This window comes from Vulpes vulpes, chromosome 12 (assembly GCF_048418805.1).
Source record: "Vulpes vulpes isolate BD-2025 chromosome 12, VulVul3, whole genome shotgun sequence".
In the NCBI taxonomy this organism is placed as follows: Eukaryota; Metazoa; Chordata; class Mammalia; order Carnivora; family Canidae; genus Vulpes; species Vulpes vulpes.
Window position 1 is genome coordinate 183677733 of NC_132791.1, and position 15148 is coordinate 183692880.

The window sequence follows — 15148 nt, forward strand, 5'->3', positions numbered from 1 at the left end:
TGTTCTGGCTGTTTTCCCGCTGCTCACATTAGATGCCCACTGCCAAGGGCCGTTTGGGTATGTTTGCATCATCTCTCTTTGAAAAAACTATTCTTTTGCCAGATGTGCTGAGTATGTATTGTAGATGTACTGGTTCCCTAGAAGCTAGATAGTCAGGATTTCTCCTGGCAGGATGGATCAGAGAGGCCAACTGAATGTCTGAGGTCACCTGGGAGAGGGAACAGTTGTATTAAAACTCAAGATCCTTGCCTGTCCGTGGCCTTCCTAGCACAGCAGAATTCCATGTTTCGGGAGTAGCAAACTGATGGTGGTGCTCCTGGCAGGTGCTGAGTGGGCCCCAGCAACACAGCCAGAGTTTTAGAGTCTTGGGTCAGGAGTCTCTGGAAGGATGTGGGGTCTACAGTCATTTCTCCAGGCCAGAAGAACTGCTCCTTAGTTAAGAGACATAAATCAGCCACAGGCGTCTCCACCAGTTTTTTGATGAATTTTTCTGCCACTGATGCTAATTTCCTGAAAGGCTTTTCCTCCACCTTCAGGCTACAGTAGATCCATAATGATCATGCAGTGGCGTGAGGTCACTAGCATGCTCTTCCACCAGCACCTGTGGGTAAAACAGCTGGGAGTAGATGAGTTCTGGCCCACAGCTGGAGGGGCCTGGGGCTGGAGTAGTGTCCTGCTGGGATTGTTTCCAGATGCACAGATGAGGAGAATCAGGCCCAGAGAGGCAAGTGGCTTGCCTGAGGACACACACAGAAGAGCAGGCCTGGACAGGAATGTTCAGTTTCCAAATTCATCCTAAAAGAGGCATGTTGAACTCTGCTCTGTGAGACCATCTGATCTTGAGTTCTTTCAGGCTTCAAATGAGTGTTTCTCCCCTTCCCATTTGCCCCATGGACCAATAGGCCCAAAGCCAAATTCTTGCAGCCATGGAATTATCATTGTGATTTTAGAGAGTCAGTAAGTAGGAGGTTAGAGTCCTGTCCTGATTAGCTTTCCATGGAGGAGAGGGGGGAGAGAAGGGACTTACTCAGCAATGCTGGACCCTGCTGATGTCCCCAACTTGGACAGTACCCCCCTTTGGGACTCTCCCCTGGATACAGTGGGTAGGGGCTGAGTTCCCACAGGCCCTGGGAAGGGGTGATGAGTTCCCAGGCTGGGCTGAGTGGGAGAGCTCTCAGCCAGGGTGTCCCAAGGGCCATTCAGTGGGTAGGGGAGGAGAAGTGGTCAGAGCTGACCTCCTGCTTTGGTCCAGAGCTCCTTGGAACAACAGGACATGTAGGAGTCTCTAAACTTCTATCTCCCCTTCCCTCATCTGTCACCAAGTCCTGTCCATCTGCTTTAAAATGTGCTTGCTGTCTTCCATGAGGGACTCATTGTCTAGTTCTGCATTGCCCTTCCCTGGTTTCCCCAATTCTATTCTTTCCTCCTGAAGTTCCTCTGTACTCTGTAATCTCAAAGATTCTTCTGGAAGGTAAGTGTGACCAGGACATTTCCCTCTCATGGCTTCCCAGTGCCTCAAGATAGAGTCAATGCTCCCTCCCAGGCTTACGGGCCCAGTCGGTGCCCCAGCTCTAGGCCCTGTTTCCCCTCTTAGCCTTCCTGAGTGGGACACACGGACATAGAGCCGCTAGGAAGGAACAGGTTAATTCTTATCTCCAGCCTTTGCTCCTGCTGTGCCAGCTGGTTGCCATAGCTTCCCTCCTGCTCTGCCTCCATACCCTCCACTCTTTCCTACTGGTCCTTACAGATGCTCCTTCAGAAGACTTTGCTGACTCGCCACCTTACCCCAGTTAGGGCAGCATTTCCACTGTGCTCCCACAGCCTTTCCAGCTGAACCTTTGTATCACACCCTCCCCCCCTTCCAAGATCTCAGTGGCTGGGCAACCAGGATGAGAAAAAAGTCCCTGACCACCGCCTCCATCTGAGTACCCAGGGACTTCTCTTTTCTAGCCAGAAGAGCCTTAGCGCTGCCCTGGCTCTCTGTCCATTTGCTTCTGTTTCTTGCCTCTGGGGTTGTGTCTTTGTCACTGCATCCTTTCCTCATTCAGTCCCCGTAGGTGCCAATTTCTCATTCAGTCCCCATAGGTGCCAATTTCACATGGGCGCTTTCTGTCCCCACACAGTTAATGAATTTGACTCTTTTAGGAAAGTGATGTCCTCTCCCTTGCAGGAAGTCTGGCCCTTCAGGGCACACAGCAGGTGGCCAGCCCCTTCCTACTGATGCGGGACCTGAGAGGGCTGGGGGCAGAGGGCACAAAGAAAAGGCCACTCTGAACCCCATGCCACTGCAGCCAGCACTGGTCAGGAGCCTGAGCACCCCTAACGCAGCTCCTTGTGGCCCTGATGGTGGAAACAGAAGACCGTGTGGCAGATTTCTTTGGCCAACCCCATTTGTGAACCCTATTCCTTACCACCCTGCCCCCCTTCTTCCTTTCTAGGAACTTCGGCCTCATCTATTGTGTCTCCGGCATAGGCTTACCTTGCCCCTCACAACAGGGTTCCAGTGTGTCCAGCTTGGGCTGGAAAGGGGTCAGTGGGGAAGGTGCAGCCTTGAAGTGCTGGCACCTGACCCCACTGCTCTTCTTCCAGGCCTTCCTTCTTTCCTTCACCTGGTGCCTCCCTGGACCTCAGGCCTTCCACCAGCTTGGGATCCCCACCAGGCCCCTGGAGCATCTCCCCTGGCGGCCTGTGGGCTCCTGGCAGGCAGGATGGATCCCTTTGGGTGTCCCAGAGCCCACAGGTGGCCAGTCACGGCCGCGACCCAGGGGGGAAGTGCAAGCCTCATCCATCCGTGGTGAGCGCCTGCGGTCCCGCGCCGCCCCCCAACTCCCGCCCATCTCCCCGCCGGGGGGCGCCAGGCGGCTCGCGCTTCCACCGCCGCCAGCAGGGAGGGGACCGCTGGGGGCGCCTCCCGGGCGGGGCGCGGGGAGCCCGAAGCCGGAGAGCCGGGGTGGGGTGGGGTGGGGGGTGGAGGTGGGGTGGGGTGGGGGGTGGAGGTGGGGGGTGGAGGTGGGGTGGGGTGGGGTGGGGTGGGGGGTGGAGGTGGGGTGGGGTGGGGTGGGGTGGGGTGGGGGGTGGAGGTGGGGTGGGGGGTGGAGGTGGGGTGGGGGGTGGAGGTGGGGTGGGGGGTGGAGGTGGGCAGAGCAGCCCCGCGGGAGCCCCCGTCCGCGGCCTGAGCCTGGGGCCGCTCCGCCCTGGCCGGCGCCGGGGCTCGGGCCGTCGGGGGCGCGGAGCCCTCCCGGGGAGCCCCCCCCGCGGCGGCGGCTAGTTCCACCCCGGCGCCCTCGCATCCCCCGGGCCCGGCCCGCTCCAGGCGACCCGATGCGTCCCTGCGGCCGGCGCGAGGCGGAGGCGGGGCCCCGGGGCGGTCTGCGGGCGGGGGTGGGGGCGGGGCGCTGGGGGCTGCGGCCGCTCTCCGCCCCCCGAGCGGGGAATTGCCGCTTGGTCGGGGCGTCGGAGGGGAGCAGGGGCGCCGCTCCCGCAGCGGGGCGGGGGGCTGTTACCCCGCTGCCGGCTCCGCGCCCAGGGGATGCCCGGGGTGGGGGGCGGCTGGGCCTTCACCGAGAGCTGCGAGCTGCTCCCTGCGGGGCGGGGCCTGGCAGGGACTTGAGGAACAACTCTGGGGGGCCAGAGACTGGGGGGCAGCCAGGAAGCCGAGGTGGACACAGGTAGCCCTCCTGCCTCCCTCACCCAGCGGTGCCACTCCAGGAGGAGCGGACAAGAAGAGGGGCGCCTTCCTGAGACGGCAGGGTGGGCCTGGGAGGCGGGGGCCAGCCCACCACCCTGACTGCCCACTGGAGTTCCTCTGGGCTCCGGTTCTGGGAGAAGGTCCTAGGGTACCCCTGGGCGTCCTTTATGAGCCTGGCATCTGCTGCAGCTTGGCTAGGCCCTGTCTGAACCCCAGCTCCTCCTCAGCTGTACTCCCTGCGATTTGGGAGATAACATCCACAGGGCAGGTGGCTCTTTGGAGAAGGTTCCTTCCCCAGACCTGTGAGAGAGCCTGAGGAGGGAACTGGGGGACCCTCAGAAGCAGGCCTGGACCAACCTGCAGTCAGACCTTTGGACCTCCAGGTCACAGTATGCCATAAGGCCCTGAGGTAAATCAAGCCCAGCTAGTCCTGTTGAGTTCTGCACAGGTTGCCCAGGACCCCTGGGCAATGCAACTCACTCAGGGTCCCATTGAAGGGCTATTCGGTTGACTGTCCCCTGGTTAGAGGTGAGCAGGGATGTTCTGCTGCTGCCTGAGAGTAGAGCTGCTACCCCTCCTCTGAGGGCCATCCTCCCTCAGGGATTGCTCCAGGTCTGGATGGAGGTGGCAGGGTGAGTCAGACAGGCCTGAATCAAATTCCCACTCTGCCACTACTAGCTCATGACCTTGAGCAAGGCGTTTTATGTCTTGTATCTCAGTTTCCATATCTGTAAAATAGGAATAATAAAATCCATGACAGGGTTGTTGTAAAGATAAACAATTGCTTGAAAGGGGGCTTTGTCCCCCTCTTCCAACCATCCCTTTGCTTTTGGGGCTAGATGCTGAGGCATGGAGGATTGGATTCCCCCCTACCAGGTCTTTGCAGCTTATAGTTGTCTCAAAGAGCCGGGAACCCCTAGTAATAGAGACTAAGCAACAAAGCAACATCATAGTTTGGAGCATAAAACCTGTGGGACGCTACACTATTGTTCATAGCAGCATTATTCACAAGAGCCAAAGGTCCATAAACAGATAAATGGATAAACAAGATATGATACGTACATACGATGGGATATTATTCAGTCTTAAGAAGGTATGAAATTCTTTTTTAAAAAAAGATTTTATTTAGGGACACCTGGGTGGCTTAGCGGTAGAGCATCTGCCTTTGGCTCAGGACGTGATCCCTGAGTCCGGGTGCCAAGTCCCACATCAGGCTTTCACATGGAGCCTGCTCTCTCTCTCTCTCTCATGAATAAATAAATTAAATCTTTTTTTTAAGATTTTTAAAAAAGATTTTATTTATTTATTCGTGAGAGACACAGAGAGAGGCAGAAACACAGGCAGAGGGATAAGCAGGCTCCCCACGAAGAGCCCGAGTCCTGAGGAGCCAGGTGCCTGAAGATATGAAATTCTGAAACATGCTACAACATGGATGCATTCTGAAGACACTATGCTAAGCAAAATAAGCCAGAAACAAAAGGACAAATATTGTATGATTCTGCCTCTATGAGGTACATGGGATAGTCAAATTCACAGGATAGAAAGTAGAATAGTGGGTACCAGGGTTTGGGGATGAGAGGAAATAGGGAGTTACTGTTTAATGGATATAAAGTTTCAGTCTGGGATGATGAAAAAGTTCTGGAGAGGGGTGGTGGCAATGGTTACATAACAACATGAATGTACTTAATGCCACTGAACTGAGCATTTAAATATAGCTAAAATGGTAAATTTTATGTTATGTATATTTTACTATGGAAAAAAAGAGAACCAACAAAAAACTAAACCAAACCAGAAAAACCTCTGTGGTACCAGCTGGGCTGTGCCAGGTCGGGTTGTAGGAGCATGGAGTGTGGATGTCCTTGAGAGGCACACTTGAGACAATGAAGAAAAAAAAAACCAGGTGTTTTGCAACCCAGGCAAAAAGCCACAGCCCCCCCTTTCACTGAGTATAGCAAAGTAGGCTTAGCCCAATAAGGAGCAGGCCCCTTCCTCTGAGGGCTCAAATCAAGATGCCATCTGCTTCACTCAACCATTTTACAGATGGAGAAATTCAGGTCAAGTCAACATGTTTATGGAGGACCATCCCTGTGTCCAGGCTTTGGAGAGGCCTGGGGGTGGGGGGAGAAGTGAGTATGGGAGGGTGAGAAGATCCTAAGCTATCAAAGCTTCACTCCATGTAACAAATAACCTGCCCAAGGCCTCAGGCCAATGTGATGTGAACCGCACAAGGTTGAGCAGGATGGTTGGTAAATGACAAGCTAGGTGCAATGATAGGGGCAGGAGCAGTCTGGGTGGATTGTCCAAAATAAGCAGCTTCAAGTAGACCTTGAAGAGTGGGAGGATTTGGAGAAAGAAGAGTAGGGTTTTCCCTGAAGCTGGGTAGCTGGACACAGCATAGCAGTAAAAGGACCGGGTCTAACCCAATGGAATCAGTGAGATGGGGGCATCATGCGATGTCAGGCTAAAGAGGGTAGTGCAGGGCCCCAAACAACAGGCTAAAGCTCTAGCTATGACCTGGAGATAGGAGGAAGCCTCTGCAGGTCCTACTTGGGGAAGCCAGCACATTTGTCTCAGATGTGTCGTGGCCAATCTCCCCAAGGCTTAAGTGGTGGGATAATCCCTCAAGCTTCCTCCCTGCATAACAACCCTCAAAAATGCCTCTGCTTCTCAGGTCCTTAATGCTGGTGCAGTTTCATCCCAAATGCCAAAAGCTCTTCCTTGAGCTTCACACCCACCCTCATGGTGAAATCCATCGGCAGGGAACTTCTTGTAGTGTGGCCAGTAGCACAGCTCCCCACCATTGGGGTTTCTGCCCAGAGGAAGAAAGAATGAGGATTGTTTATGCTTATCTTCACCCTGCCTCCTTCTCTTACCTTTCCTTGGTTCACCTTCCCTTTGGAAGTTGGAGACCAAGAAGTCTTTACAGAGGTGATATTTAGACTTTTAAGAAAAAATAGTAGTGTGGTGGTGACTACCTTTTAAATAGAGGGAGCAGTATGTGCAAAGGGTTCGAGGTACGAAAGACCAGGGCTTTTGGAGGAAGCACAATGTAAGTTTGCAGAGAAACACGGGGTGTGTAAAGAGGATGGATGTGAAGAGAAGATGACAAGATTTTCTTTCTTTTTTAAGAAAAGATTTTAGGTATTTATTCATGACAGACACACAGAGAGAGGCAGAGACACCAGCAGAGGGAAAAGCAGGCACCCTGTGGGAGCCCAATGTGGGACTCGATCCCAGGACACCAGGATCACTACCTGAGGTGAAGGCAGATGCTCAACCACTGAAGGATGACAAGATTTTCTTGCCAAGAGGCTAAGGACCTGGGACTTTAGCCTGGGGGCAGAGGGAAGTCATGAGGAAAGTCATGAAGAGTTTTAAGCAGGTGAGTGACTTGGTCAGATATTTCAGAAAGATTCCTTGAATGCCATAGAGGGGATGGATAGAAAGGAGAGAGACTAGTGGAGGTGGGAAACTAGTCACAAGGCCAGCCAAAGCTCAACCCAGATTTCACCTCTGCCAGGAATCCGCTCCTGCCCATCCAGGCCAGTCGGATGCCTCCTCTGTGCTCTCATAGTACCTTCTGCTCCCTCCAGTACAGCAACCTAGCATTTTTGTTACAACATTTACAAGCTGCTGGACGATGGGGGTCATGTCTGTAAGAGTCTTGAATTCCAGCTCCCACTGTAGGGCTGGGCAGAAAACAGAGTATTATGTTTGCTGGAGTGAATGAAGAATGTGGTCATGGGACAGAGAGGGACACATCATAGGGACATCTAGGACCTGATGACTGGGGAAAGGTGAGGGAGAAGAGGCTAATCATGCATCTCCTCTGGGACATGCAGGGTCAGATACATGAAACAGACATGTTGGGGGACCAGACTCACCCGGTACGGGCAAAGTCAACCCAGTATGTCACCTGGAGGCTCAGTGCCTTCTCAACTAAGGAATGGCATGGGGTCAGAATAGGATGTGACATTTGGGGAGTACCTGGGTAGCTCAGTGGTTGAGCGTCTGCCTTCTGCTCAGAGCGTGGTCCCGGGGTCCCAGGATGGAGTCCCGCATCAGGTTCCCTGCAGGGAGCCTGCTTCTCCCTCTGCCTGTGTCTCTGCCTCTCTCTGTGTGTCTGTCATTAATAAATAAATAAAATCTTTTTTTAAAAAAAGGATGTGACATTTGGTATCTAACATGGGATGCTAGTGTCCCACCCTGCTCCTTCCATGCTGGAAGGCTTTCATTTTGGGGACTATTCTAGGAACTGCTTAGCTCCTTAGAGTCAGACAATGGAGATGTGAGTCAGGACACAAAGGTGGGGAGACTAGACACCCGGGGAGGGGGGTTGAGTGGGGTTTGAGCACCTTTGGAGAAGGGACTCCTGAAGACGAAGTGGATCCCATCCTGATAGTCTGCTCCATCAGTGCAGGGCCTGATGATTGCACCACTGGGAGTACGGTGCTCAAACTCATATAGGTAAGCAGGGAAGCCAGCATCCAGGAATAGGGAAACTGAGGACAGCTGCAGGAAAAGTCTTGGGCTGGGCTTTTCATCTCCCCCACACATCCCACCCATCTGCATCAAGCAGGAAAAAGCCCTTGGGCTTCAGAATCTAGGCAGCAGATTTGAGTCCTCTCTGCACTACTCACCAGTCACATGAGTGACTGAGCAGCAACTGAGGCCAGTCACTCACTCTGCCTCTCTGAGCTGCAGTTCCTCATCTGCAGACCAAGGATGCTAAAACTTAATTCACAGGATTGTGGCAAAGACCACAGAAGCCTTCCCCTTCTCTGAACCTTTCCTCTCTTGGGCATTTTGGGTTCTTTGGTGTCTATGCTCTCCAGGCCCACCTTTGACCTCTCACCCATATGTTCTTCAAGCCCCGTTTATTTTCTTTCATTTTTTATTTTCAAAGATTGCATTTATTTATTCATGAGAGACACAGAGAGAGAAGCAGAGATATAGGCAGAGGGAGAAGCAGGCTCCCTGAGGAGAGCCTGGTGCGGAACTCGATCCCAGGACCCCGGGATCACAGCCTGAACCAAAGGCAGACACTCAACCACTGAGTCACCCAGGTGCCCCTCAAGCCCCATTTATCCTGGGCAGGATCTCCACAGTGGCCCTCAGTTTGTCCTCTCAACTAGGAAGTCTTCCCTGACCACCCCAGCCTGTCTCCTCTGGGCTGGACTCTGCCCTGCCCTCCTCTTCCACTTTTCTCTTAATTGACAGCACATTGCCTTTTCTATGGCATCTTGGAATCCTACGCCAGCACAGAGGTGCAGAGAAGGTGGATGAGCAGTTGGTAAGCAGCACTAGCGGATAGAGTGTGGCCACTCTGGGGGACTCCACAAACCACTGTGGTGGTGGGCAGCCTGCAGGGTGCAGTACACCAAGGTAGCATCCCCACCTAGGTCCGCCATATGGTTTCTTTTTTTTTTCTTTGAATATGTAGATTTAACTGCTAAATTTTTATTTTTATTTTTTTTAAAGATTTTATTTATTTATTCATGAGAGACACAGAAAGAGAGAGGCAGAGACACAGGCAGAGAGACACCACATGGTTTCTTAATATCTTCCAGTCATGGTCATCAATATCACCCAGGTACTCCTCCAACACCACTGGAAACTGCTCGTTGGTGATGTTCTGAGTGGGGAATTCATACCCTCCCTAAGGCCTGGGGGGCCAGCTGGGCCAGAGGCAGGCACACCAGCAACTCGGACTCAGGCTCAGTACCTCAGGAGTTTTGGGTCTGGGGGAGGAGGGAAAGAGGGAAGCTTCTGGGAAGGTCTCCTTTGCTGATTCTTACCCCTTTGTAACTATGCAGCACCCCTAACACCATGGCCCCTCACCAACAGGGTGCTGGTGCTTCAGAGCAGCTTGGTGACGGCTCCTTTTCTCATTATATGCTGGTTTCCTGGGAGCTTCTTGATCTGCCCACAAGATAAGGACTCAGGTGTGAATCAGGCCCAAATATCAGGAGGGATTCCAGCCAGAGCTACACCAGGCTCCAAGGCTCTCATCATCTAAATGGTGAGTTCTCAGAGCACACAGCCTAGGAAGGGTCCATGACTATTTCCCGCCTTCCTGCTCCCAACCTGTCCATCACTACCACCCAGGTCAGAGCTGAACTGGGGGCTGGGACGATGTCTCCTGAGCTGGGGCATCTAGCCTGACCAGGAGCAAGGGAGCACCACAGAATTTGCAGCTGCCTGGAGGGTAAACAATGACCCATCCAAACTACGATCTGAAGATTTGGGGTCCCCAAACCTCCAAAAGGCCATACTTCTCTTCCTCCCATTGTTTCTGGCCAGCTCTTACTGTTCAGGGACTGTAGGCAGTACCCAAGACTTGGACATCCCTAGAAGAGCCAATGGGATCTGATCTGATGTCCAGCACTACCCAAGAAGAATCCTCTGTTACCCCCACTCTGGTGGGCACCCCTCCTATTCACTTACAAAAGGTAAGAGCCAACTGAACTCCAGGTTGTTGACACCCAGAAGACTGGGCACAGGTACAACTTGCCCCCAATTCAGGAGCACCAGAGGGTCCTCTGGGAGCACCACATTATTCACCACAGGGCTCATGAACCACACTATCTACAAGACGAGGGGCATTTCCAATCAATCCTCCACATATTCTCCTAGGATCCCTGCAGCCTAGGGTGCCCAGCTCAGCAGGTCCACATCCAGCAGCTTCTTTAGCCATAGGTCCCCCTTGGGAAAATCTGGGGTTTGGCTACCCCTTGGAGGGCAGGTGCTAGAGTGCTAGAGAAGACTAGGCTACTCAGACTTGGGGTGCTCAGCCTCAGATGTCCACATTCCTCACTCCCTCACCTCTTGAAAATCTTTGCTAAATGTTGTGCTCCTGATACACGGTCCCTGGGGCAGCTGAGGATCAGGTCAGGTGGGTGCTTGCAGGTGGCCAGGTGAAGGAGCTAGAAGGAAGTTTTACTTACCATCTTCTTAGACACACACATCACCTCAGCCCCTGATCATGCTCTCAGGCAGCCTACCAGAATCTGTGTGCTGTTGCAGTTACAGCCTGCCAGGTGGCCAACCATCTGTGGAGAAGAGGTGTTCAGGGTGCCCCATCCTGCCCCTCCTTGCTGATCCCTGGGGCAGAGGAGACACCCACCTTGGCCACCTTCAGTGGGCGGGGGGTGAGGAAGGCTCTGGGTGCCAAAGTGCCACTCTGGGAAATGGCCCTATAGAAGAGATCCCAGGCTAGGGGTGACATCATCTAACAGGGGTGGAGAGTGTGGCACCCATGAGAGGTTTAAGTAGAAGTCACTTAGACAGTTTTGAATGATTATCTGGCCAGGGCTTGGCGGTGTGAAGGGGCCCGAAGAGTGCAGGCAGCTGGGAAGGAATCAAGAGTCCTGGGTTGGAATCCTAGACCTAGAACCAGTGCCTTCGTGCCTCTGGGTCCCCATATCCCAGTCCACATAGTGGGCCCCAGTGGTTCTAGAGGTGATCTGGGGTTGTGGGAGGGGTTCTGCTAGTGTAGGAAAGGGTCTCTCTCTGCTGCTGGGCTAGAAATGGGGGACCCTATGGTTCCCACAGTCCTCGTTACCTGTATTCACAACTTGTAGCTTTCTCTGCTGCCCAAGTTGGGGGAGCCACTATCACTGGGACTCTTCATCCTGTCTCTTGGGCACCTCAGCCTTCATGTGCCCCAAATATGTTCCAATTGCTTCCCATCTGGGTGGCATCCCTCACCCCATACTATCCACCCAGCCACAGGGCCCTTTCCTATCACCCCCCACACACCCTTCTACCCAGGTGCCCCAGTCCTGTCTACCCGGCCTCCTGCATCCCTCTGCAGCTACCTACCATTCATCCTTCCTGCCTCTGTTTCAGAGCCAGTCCTCATCATCTCCTTAGGGATATACCCCACCTCGCCTCCTGGCTGACCTCCAGGCCTCTGCTCCTATTTCTTTCTAACTGGTTCCAACACACGGAGCCATCTCTCTAAATGCACATCTGGCTGTGTCGCTTCGCTGCTTCCAATCCTCCCCTGCTCTCCAGTGTATTTTGAATAGAGCTGTTTAACTTTTCTGTCCTCAATTTTTTCATCTGCAGAATGGAGAGATTTTTTTTTTTTTTTTTTTTTTTGTAGAACTGGATTGTTGAGGGAATTAAATGAATGAACACATATAAAGTGCTTAGTAGAGTGTCTGGCACACAGAAAGTGTTCAAGAGGTTCAGTATTATTACTGTGGCAGGTGAAGGCCTGTGTGATATGGTCCCAGCTCACCTCCCAAACGTGTCCCTCAGCAGGTACCTGACTTTACGCCCACACTCCAGGTACACTCCAGGTCAGTGGTTGCCCCCCAGTCTCCAAGGCCTGGTCTGTGCCCCCAGCCTTGACCACAGGGCAGATGATGCACTCTGTTCAGGGGATAGAGCTTTGGGGGGAGGTAGGAAGGTAGGAGGTGCTGGGTGATCTTTCTGGCCCACTACGGATAGGCTGAGCATCCTTACTCTCTGGGACTGGCTTGGTTTTCTCTTCAGTGCCACCCCTGGACGGATGGTACCCTTGGCAGGGGTGAGCGCGGGTCTGTGGGCCTGCATGTTTCCGTACATGCTCATCTGCACATGCTTTTGTGCAGTGGTGGATGAACTCGTGAGTCCGTGCGGGGTCTCCCCGGGCACTGCCCCCTCTAGTCCCGAGATACACAGGGTCCCCGAAGAGAGGCCAAACAGGGTCACACAGCCTGGGGCTCCAGCGAAGGCTGCGGTGTTTTTTGTACCCGGCGCTGAGCCGCCCAGTTCGCGCGGGCCCGGCTGTGGCCGGTGCTGGGTGCGCGGGGCTTATAACCGGGGAGCGTCTGGCTGCTCAGGGCTCCTGCCCGGTTCTCCCTGGCCCCGCCTCTTCCCGCGGGTCCCCGAGACCCCTGGTCTTGGATCGCACCCCTTTCCCGGGACCTAGGTCCCTCTCCCTTGGGGCAGTTTGGAGCTCCGCCCCTTCCAGTCGAAATTAGGCCCCGCCCCGCGCCGCGCCACGCCCACAGCCCCTCCCGCCTCCCCCCTCCTTCCTCTGGTCCCCAAGTCCGGCGGTGCCCCCCCGCCCCCCAGGAAGCCCAGGAGGCCGGGCCTGGGCTGCGGAAGCACCAGCACCACTTTCTCGCTGGCGGCCAGTCGGCGGCGTGGTACGTGGGAGCGGAGGGAAGCGGGGCGGCGAGGAAGGGCCCCCGGGAGCCCGACGGTGGGGGGGGCGCGGGGCTCTCCGGCCGCGGAGCGTCCCCGTCCCCGCGCGTGCGCGCTGGCGCGTGACTGTCAGGTGCACCCTCGGCGCTGGAGCTCAGCCGCGTCGCGCTCCAGGAAGGCGCCGGCCTCAGGCCTCCTGAGAGACAGGAGTTCGGGCCGATGTGGTGGCCAGAGAGGCGAGAGGGTTGCAAACCCGCGTTCCGCAGTTGAGGAATAGAAGCAGATACAAAATTTAGGTAGCGTGTGTGCGCGCGTGTGTGCGTGTGTCTCTCTGTGTCCAAGTGGCTTCCACCAGCGTTGGGGTACAGGGGCGGGAGGCAACGTGGCCTCCCCGGGATCTCCCCTGCATGGGGAGAGGTTTCCTGCTCCTGTTGGAGACTGTTGGTGCTGCCAAGCCAGAAACCTGGTGCCCAGGCACCTCCCTGTCTTTCATGCCCCCTCTCTAGCCTCAGTCTCTGTTCTGCCTCCCAGACAGCTCCGAAATACGCCTTCGCCTCCTCCCAGAGCTGCTGCCCTGCCAAGGCCATGGCTACCTTTGGCCGCGACACTGCCCCAGCCTCTTTGCATCCCTTCTAACATCCTCCACACAGGATTGATAGAAAACACAACCCTGACCATGGCACTTCCCTCCTTAAAAACTTCCTGGGCCCCCCTGTGCTCAGGATGAGGTGCAGATTCACCCACACTGACCCAGGCCCTCTCCATCTAGTCTTCCGGCCACCCTTTCCTCCAGATACACTTGGACCCTTGCCTTCCACCTCTAAGCCCCTTTGCTTCTGTCCCCTCTGCGGAATGCTTTCTCCTCTGCCTGGCAAACTCCTACTCATGTTTAAGACTCGGGATCTCTGGGTGGCGCAGCGGTTTGGCACCTGCCTTTGGCCCAGGGCGCGATCCTGGAGACCCGGGATCGAATCCCACGTCGGGCTCCTGGTGCATGGAGCCTGCTTCTCCCTCTGCCTCTCCCTCTCTCTCTCTCTCTCTCTCTCTCTGTGACTATCATAAATAAATAAAAATTAAAAAGAAAAAATCTTTAAGACTTGGCTCAAGTGGTGCCCCCTCTGCTGGGCACTTTGCATCTGTGCTCCCCAAAGCTCTATCCATATTGACTATAGCACTAGGTTGCAGTGATTCCAATTGGTTTGTTCCCCGCCCCCCCCCCCCCAAGCAACCATGCGCTCCCCAGGGGCAGGGATGGATGAGGATTTATCTGAGTCCTGGCATGCATGTGGACATTAGTGGAGCTGGGCTCTTGGGCCACATCACCTTTTCTCCCTGCTGGCCCAGCCCTGCGGGAGTCTTTTCTCAATAGTTGGGGCTAGGAACATCTGACTAGCTCCAGGAAACCCTGTCTGCCTATTCTGCTCCATTCTCCACTTGTCCCCTTGTTGCTTTGGCCCCAAAATATCCATTGTCCAAACTAGTCACTAGTCTTCTTCCCTTCTTAACTATCACCCCACAGTCTGTTCTAAGCCATCCACAGATTCTCACACCTGACACTCGTGTTCCAAGCAGCTATTAGCTGACAGCTCATGGCCAATGTTCCAACAACTGACACCAAGACTTCTATGCAATGGACTCCCGAGTCTCTAAACCCCTGATCCTTGAGGCTCTGGTAATGGCCATCCCATGTTCTGTCACCTGATCCATGGGATTCCAAATAACAATCACAGAGTGTTCAGAATGTCTGGGCTTCTCTCAGTCCTGGTCATTGTTCTAATGACTACACCCCAGCGTTCTAGAAACAACCATTCATGTTGTAACAGTGGATACTCTGTTCTCAACATTTAGACACTCAGGGTGGTAGTTATTATTTTAACATTACTTTTTTTTTCAAGATTTATTCATTTATTTGAGAGAAAGAGAGAGAGAGAGAGAACACATGCTTGTGAGTGGGGCAAGAGGCAGAGGAAGAGAGAATCTTAAGCAGACTCTGCACTAAGTGCAGAGCCCTTGGCAGTGCCTGGTCTCATGATCCTGAGATCATGACCTGAGCTGAAACCAAGAGTTGGTCGCTCAACCAACTGAGCCACTCAGGCATGCCCCCTCCCTTTTTTTAGCGAGAAAGAGAGCGAGTGAGCACCTGTGAGTGTGTATGATGGAGGAGGGACAGAGGGAGAGGGAGTGAGAGAATCTTAAGCAGGCTCCACACTCAGCACAGATGTCAGAGTGGAGCCCAATGCAGGACTTGATCTCACAACCCCAAGGTCTCGACTTGAGCTGAAATCAAGAGTTAGACGCTCCACCAACTGAGCCACCCAC

The 15148-nt window shown here is 54.2% G+C and overlaps 1 protein-coding gene across 1 annotated transcript; it reads right to left on the minus strand.

Moving 5' to 3' along the window:
- Positions 1-532: 532 nt before the first annotated feature.
- Positions 533-12253, minus strand: CES4A (carboxylesterase 4A). The gene is given in 11 exon segments (XM_072731972.1): positions 533-601; positions 3173-3369; positions 3504-3581; positions 8044-8177; positions 9035-9086; positions 9224-9323; positions 9530-9610; positions 10136-10276; positions 10693-10740; positions 10815-10919; positions 12164-12253. Coding segments are annotated over 11 exon segments (1095 nt in total).
- Between the last annotated feature and the right edge of the window lie 2895 nt (positions 12254-15148).